Here is a 7,542-nt window from a genome sequence, read left to right as displayed (position 1 = left end):
AGCCGGCAGCTCTGCAGGGAATGTTCTGTGCTGACGTTAGTGCTGAGCTCGGCACAAATTGCCTGGCTCCCCGGTGCTCTCTGCTGGGAGGGGCTCCCAGACTGGTTTGGTCACACACCACCCCTCCGCCCCTGGGCTGGGGAAGCAAAGTCCAGCGCATAGTGGCTCAGCATGTGGGTTTTGGGGGCACTTGTTAGGGCACATGACGCCCAACCTTCTGGTCGCTTTACAGGGCCAGAGCCTGTTTTCTGTCCTCCTGGCTAGTAGCCCCTTTAATGTCCATGGGCTGACGACTCTCCATATGGGTAGGAGGAGCAGGGTGTAGCCCCGAATACTGGACCCTCATTGCCTGCTGCGGCATATGGGGCAGGAGGGGCTTAGTGCAGCAGCGGCAGAAGCCTGAGCTATTGGTTTGACTGTCAGCCCCCTCCCTTAGAGGATGTGGAGTTTCTGGGGGCGAGGCAGGATAGATGGTTTGGGGGTTCAGCTCTGGGCCAGGAGTCAGGAGACCCCCCTGCTCTTGGCTCTTCCGCTGACTCTGGGACGCCTTGAGCAAGTCGCTGTTCCTGCGTTTTCATTTTGTGGACATTAGGTATTGTCTTGTCCCAATGCTTACCCATGATACTCTCATCTGGCCGTCTGCCAGAGAGGCCAGCGTCTCAGAGTGGCTTTTCGGGGGCTGGGAGCCACCCACTTGGTTCCCAGCCTGCAAGGAATTGTCAGCTCTTGGCTAGCAGCTCTTCGTGGGCTGTGAACTGTGTGCACTGGGGAAACTGGTGGCAAGTGTTTGGAATTACTGGTGCAACTGCTGCCGCCTCAGTGCAGCTGAGGCAGGAATTTACTCCTCGCCATCACTTGCCACTGAGATGCAGCAACGCTGAATGGCGCCAAAGGCCGGACGCTCACTGCATGCAGGTGTAACTGCACCGAGCTTCTCCCCCCAGCTGCAAAGTGCAGGCTGGGCTCTCCAGACTGACTTTCAAAGCCTCGGTAGGGCTTTAGACCCCAAATTCTTACTAACTTTAATGGGTGCCGGGCAGCCAGATCTCAGAGGCAACTAAGCAAACCTCAATGACCACAAGTGTCCAGGAGCTTGGTATTTGTCTCCTCTGAAAGATGGAGCCTCCAGCAGCCCAGGACGTCAGGTTCTGCACTGACTCAGCGGCTCGCTGGACTCCCTCGATCATCAGTGCAGCTCACATGTAGACAGACCCGTGCTGTCTAACCCTGCTCAAACAGCCCTACGTGACAAGGTGACAAAATGCCAGTCACCGCCTGCGCTCTGGCTCCACTGGCGCTCTCACCGGCACTAGTGATGGTGGGAGATCTACAGAAAGGCTAGTGTGGGCAGGGCCTATTGACTCACCACCGCCACTATCTTCCAGCAGCCTGGTTTCCCATCCAAATGCCGGCCCCGCCCAGCTCTGCTTTGCTTGAGCCGATGAGCTCATAGCCCAAGGTGGCATGACTCTCTTTTATGGTTTGTCAAGTTGAAACTAGTGGCGGGCAAAAGCTGAACTCAGTACAGTCTGTCAGCTACACCCATTCTCCAAAGGAATGCACTGGAAAAGTGCCAGGTTAATAACTGCTGAGCTTTCCTGGTCTTCTACGCATCCTCTCCAGAAGCCCCTCGGCTCCGCCGTGTCTTATGTAGGTTTGCAGCCCAAGGAATCCAAGCCCCAAACGTTCCTTTCCTCTCTAGCTGAGGACTCAGGAAGCTGGCACTGCAAGGAGAGTGCTGTGTGGAAATCCTACTCTGTCAGCACCCCCTTCCCGTCGGGCACATGGCGCCGCCACTGATGTCGCCTATATGATGTCTTGGTGACGCTAGGCTTGAGTCTGATTTACCTCTCTCTGATTGACCCCTCATTGAGGTTATGGTTCTAGGGCTCTACCGGTGGTTTTTAATGAAAAGCAGAACAGTTTAAAAGTGGGCTCTCTAGTTATTAATGCTGGGCTTTCAGCCTAGAATAAAGCTACCACAGGCTGCTTGGAGTAAACCAGAAGTCCTGATCACTCATGGTCATTAAAGCTGCCATGGCACGTTCTCCTCATGGCACTACTTACTGCATTCAGTCTCCCTCCGTTCCCCCTGCATTGCCAACTGGATGCAGTATTTGCCTTCCATCCTAGGCTGTTGCTGTGCGCTGCTAAACGCATCCTGCCTTCCGCTCCAGAGGTGTGACGGTGTCCGTGTGTAAGGCCCTTTGGGGTCCTGAGTGCTAGTGATCCTGACAGCTATGGGAGTTCATTGTCATTAACATCAGCTCATTCTGTGAGCAAACAAGCCCCTGCTTGTGGCCCGTGAAATCCAAACATCCCCAGCTAGTGTCCACCCCACTGCTGTCTGCAAACACAAATGAACACACTTCAACAGCTCTTTCTTTAATGCTGTTACTGACGGATGCCTAAGACTGGACCCTTGTGACCTGCCACTTGCTCATGAGCCTACGGCACGTTCATACGGCTGACAAATGGGTACATTTTGTGCCAGCATTGACAAATCCTGTAGCAGTTTAGCAGCTGCTCCCATGTGAAATCCTGAAGTCGCCCACATCTGGATGAGGAAAACGGCACGGTAAACTGTGCTGCCCAACACGCCCTTACACGGAACTTAGCACCTGGTGTAGACAGAGTAAGTTGTGTTTACTTATGTGTAGGCTGGTCAGGATCAGCCCTGGGGAGGACCCTAAAGGCTCCCAGTTGCAAGATCTTCTCAAGAACTTTTCTACGTACACGTTGCACCCGTGTGGGTTTTCTGAGTTAATTACACGGGGCAAACCCCTGTGGTCACTCTCCTTTCGGTTTGAGCAGCTGATTTCAGCTTAATTTAAACGGCATCCTAATTCATTTATGCTTAAACCCAACTAAGCCTGTTTATTACCCAATATAAATGTCCCCACTACAGGGGTTTGCCACCGTTAAACTACATCCGTTTTAAATAACCACTTTAGTTGGGCCAGTGCCACTAGCTCATGTAGACAAGCCCTGCATCTCTGGAATCTGGCATCAGGCTCCTAATTAGGTTCGGGGTTTCTGACCCCTAGTTCCAGGGACAAAGCTATACTCTGCCACAGGAGCAGAAGTGAATTGGAGTCATAGGCATGTGGGCTTGCTATGCAGAGAAGGACCGTACCAAGGTGTGGGGGCTGACTAGCTCCTACGCTGCGAGCAGAGCTGGATGTGACGGTTAGTGCCCTGTGGGTTTTAGTTGCAGGAATACACAGAATAGTGGCTGTTTTTTAAAACCAGTATTATTGGCAACAGCTGGGGGGGGGGGGTCATGCCACCTGGCGCTGAAGATGGCCTGAAGAAGGGTCATTGATGCTGTTCCCTTCAGGAGGGTGAGGGGATCCTGCTTACCCATTCATGAGCCATTCGGAGTCCCTCTCCCCTGGGAAAGCTTCTGCTCCTCCACCCCACCTATTTCTATCACTTACCAAAGGTAACCAGGTCTCCCATCATGTTGGTCTCTCTCTGTGGGCACAACCTGCTCACAAGGCTAACTGCAGTCTAGCTCCTCTGCTCAGGTCCGGCATGCATGCACAGAGCGACTACAGGCAGCCTGGCGTGCATGAACCTGCCTGGAAAAGTACCGCGCTCACTCCCTGCTTAGACTTGAGCACGCCAGCAACTCCCTCTCCCCTTCCAGTGCATTGGAAACTCATGCTTTGCGGTGTGCCAGGCAGCGCTGGCAGGGCCGCGCTGCGCCGCGCACCGGGATGCAGTAAAGAAGTGACTCCGAGGACTACAAAGGCAGGAGTGTAAGTGCAGTTTTATTGGAGAGGGACAGGCAGGCATTGGCTTTGGCAATACACAAATACAGGAGGCACCTCAAGTTTGTCATTCTTAACCCACTACAAAGAACCCCCCCATGGCCCAAAACCTCCAGCTTCCTACTGACTGCAAGGAATACCCAGGAGGTCGTAGAGGAACCCTGCAGAATAAGTCACTACAGAAAGCAAAGGAGAACGCACTCTCTAGCTGCGATCGACTAGGTTTTGGTATCTTTACCCCGAAAACCAAACTCAGCTTCCCCTTTTTAAATGTTAGGTGCCAGGAGGCACCCACAGGCCCCGATGCTGGGGGGCGGTCAGGAACCCCTGGTGTTACTGACAATGGGTGGGACACCCAAGTCTGGGTGAAGCTATTGGTGCTCTTCCACAGCAGTAACCGCCCCAGCAGGAAGATCACAAGAAATGTGGAAGGAGGGGGGGAGGGTCAGGGAAGGGGGAATTGTCCCAAAGCTGCCATGAGAAAAGGCAAGATATACGTGTGAATACCATACGCACAGACCAGTCAGTCCCCTTTGCTGTTGGAATCCAGGCAGAGCTTTTGGGAGCCGAGACGTGTCTTACAAAAAAGGAGGAGGGACAGGGAGAGTGACCATTGCTTGGTGGGCTGCAGTTCAGTTCTTAGGCTCTTCCCCGGCTTCTCCACCATCTTCTCCCGCGCACTCTGCCGTCCATAACGTAAGGTTGTCCCTGAGCAGCTGCATGATGAGGGTGCTGTCCTTGTACGAGTCTTCACTGAGCGTGTGCAGGTCTCCCATGGCTTCATCAAACGTGGTTTTGGCCAGCGTGATGGCCTGCTCTGGGGCGTTGGCGATCTCGTAGTGGAAGACTGAGAAGTTGAGGGCAAGCCCCAGGCGGATGGGGTTCGTGGGCTGCATCTCCTTCTTGCTGATGTCCATTGCTTCCTGGTAAGCTTTCTGAGCATTTTCTATGGTCTCCTTGCGCTCATCCCCGGTGGCTACCTCAGCCAGGTATCGGAAGTAGTCTCCCTTCATCTTCAGGTAGAAGACTTTGCTCTCTGCGTCGCTGGCTTTCTTAATGAGATACTTGTCCAGCAGCCCCAGGACAATGTTGCAGACGTCCTTCAGCTCCCCCTCCACCTTCTCCCGGTATTCATTCACCAGCTGCGCTTTGTCATCACCCTCTTCAGTCTTGTGCTCGATGCTGGAGATGACCCTCCAGGCGGACCTCTGGCATCCCACCACGTTCTTATAGGCAACAGAGAGGAGGTTGCGCTCCTCATTGGAGAGCTCATCCCCATGCTCCACCACTGCCTTCATGAAATCAGCCATGTCCTCGTAACGCTCGGCCTGCTCGGCCAGCTTGGCTTTTTGCACCTGGTGGTTTCTCGCCATGGCTGGGAGCGCTGGTGGAAAGGAGACCGCTTTGCAAGGAGGCTGGTTCGAAAAGGAGCAGGCAGTCACCCTGGGAGCCTTCCGAGTCTCTGTTCAGCTCTGCTGACGGGATCGGCTTTTGGCTTGGCGTCTCAGCCTGGAGCAACGACTAGGCGTGGCAGAGAAGCTCTCAATGAACCCCTCCCCCCACTTCCTCCCAGACGGTGCTCTCCTTAAAAGGAAAACTGCAGTGATTCACCTTGGAGCTAAACGGATTATGCACTAGCCAATGTCAGAGAAATCCACCTTAATGCAAGGCCCCCTCCCTGAGACCTGCTGGGCAGGAGGCTGGTACCCGGAGCAGAGGTCTTGCTGTTTGGTTCCAGTTTACATGGCTGACTCTTCTCGCTGTCATAATTGGCCCCCTTTTTGGCAGCCAACGACTTGCTAGGCCATGGAGGGTGAGCTAGAGGAGGCGCCACCTGATCGGAGTTAGGCTCCCTGCCAGGGTGTGTGGGGGAATCTTGTCCCACTGCTGCTGTCCCTGCTCTCTGGCCCGATAGAGGCCATCAAGCCCTGGGGTGGCTGATCCTGCAGCTTCCAACAGCCCTAAACTCACCTTCCAGAATCTCTCAAACATTTTATCGTTTTAAGCTTGACATAAATGCTGGGAGATTTCAGATGCAGCTCTACACCCCACTAATGTCCTCAGCAGTGCCGCGCAGGGAAACCCGGTGGCAGAAGTGGCAAGAGGCAGTGAACAAGCTCCTAAACCAAAGGTGGCCAAGCAGCTCCAGCTTTATGGGGCAGAGTTCTGAAAATGCAGTTTCTGTTCCAAAATGCTGGCAGGTCTACAGGGCTCTTCAATTCCGCAAGGCCCCAGTATTTATCCCCATTGTACAGCTCAGGAACCAAGGCAGAGAGGATAAATGATTTGTCCAAATCCACAGAAGTTTAGGGGGATTTTTGTTTTTTCCTTTCTTTCTTTTGTAAAGGAGTGAGATTAGAATCAAGGAATTTCTGGCTCCTAATCCTATGCTCAAATCATACCTCAAATTGAAGTTCTCTTACTTCCGTTAAAATTGAACCATATGCATCAGAGCTGACCTCTATTTCCCTAGGCATATGTTTATGGGCAACTAGGAAGGCGTAAGAAAGAAGCCACTTTCTACTTGTGTCTGTACAACCCGAAGCTGTCTACTGAGCAAAGGAGCAGGCTGGCAATGCATGGTTAAACAAGCCTGCGCTGCCTGTCTGAGGTGCTGGTGGGGAAAACTTCCACGACTGCTAAGATCATTTTTAAATCACCTCTGCCACTTTCCCTTGAGGGAGACTAGTGTCAGAGAGAACATAATGCTATTGTCCAAGTTGGTTGCACACCACTCTCTGGAAGCATATCCGAGAGTCGGACTGACCATGGGAGGGTGGGAGACAGTAATGTTTAAAGTAGCCCCACCCATTTCAGGATGGTGTACTCCTGCGACTTGACGTTAAATGCCTCAGATGAGAGGCAGCACCATTCCCCACTACAAACATCAATGAAACTGAAGTTTTGCTTTAAAATAAGAGCTTCTAAAGCCACTTCCTAACAGCATGGCTCATCATGCGAGAGGCAGGGAACACAGCTCAGGACTTGTGGCTGTTGAAAGGGTGTACTTGAGACACAGACATCTCTTTGTGAAATAAAAGCTGCCCTGTATTGTATCCTCCATCCGATTGTCAAACCAGGCCTTTCTCCATTTATTGCTCATTCTTCTTTTTGATTACATTGAAGATGCTTGAAAAACAATTTCTGCGATTGCTTGGCTGCTTTGTAATTAGCTACTCCGATTAGAATCTGTCTCTCATGTTACACTGAAGTTTCACTCTCAAACTGATTAAGCCTGTTCCCACTTGCCAGGAGCTGACTGCTTCTCTGTCTGATGCTGCCTGAAGGCTTCATGACAAATTCCCCGCTCTGAAACCTGCCTTAATCGCTCACCTTATCTGCTGTGTGGATACAGCTGGTGTAGCATGGGGAGGGGAGGGTGGGGTCAGTAACTCAGCTGTCCCAGTTTGCAGGTAAATTGTTATAGCTGCATGACTCACTGGTTTACTCATCTGTGCAAACAGCAGTGGAGTGTCTCCTCCGGCTGACGTGTGAGCCCTTCGCTGCAGAAGGTCCCTGTCCCTGCTGAGCAAAGCCAGATGGGAATAGCATGGCCCAGTGTGGCTGTTGCTCTCATGCTGGTTTTTAAGGGCTGAGGAAAACCCACTACTGAGGCTTGAAACTAACTTTCCTGAGCCTAGAGATGGGATTAACACTGCATGGTGGACGCTCTAGCTAACTACGGTACATATCTGGCCCCTATTACCATCGTATCTGAGCACCTCACACACAATCTTCCCCATCTTCACACCACTGATGTGCCATG

General features: G+C 52.4%; 1 protein-coding gene across 1 annotated transcript; it reads right to left on the bottom strand.

Annotated features, from left to right (window-relative positions):
• Positions 1–4,408: 4,408 nt before the first annotated feature.
• Positions 4,409–5,149, bottom strand: SFN (stratifin). Its single transcript, XM_065421699.1, has one exon. It carries the CDS (start codon positions 5,147–5,149, stop codon positions 4,409–4,411), a length of 741 nt encoding a protein of 246 aa, XP_065277771.1.
• Between the last annotated feature and the right edge of the window lie 2,393 nt (positions 5,150–7,542).

The sequence above is a fragment of the Emys orbicularis genome, chromosome 23 (genome assembly GCF_028017835.1).
Source record: "Emys orbicularis isolate rEmyOrb1 chromosome 23, rEmyOrb1.hap1, whole genome shotgun sequence".
NCBI lineage: Eukaryota > Metazoa > Chordata > Testudines > Emydidae > Emys > Emys orbicularis.
This window is presented reverse-complemented; position numbering and strand designations above follow the sequence as displayed.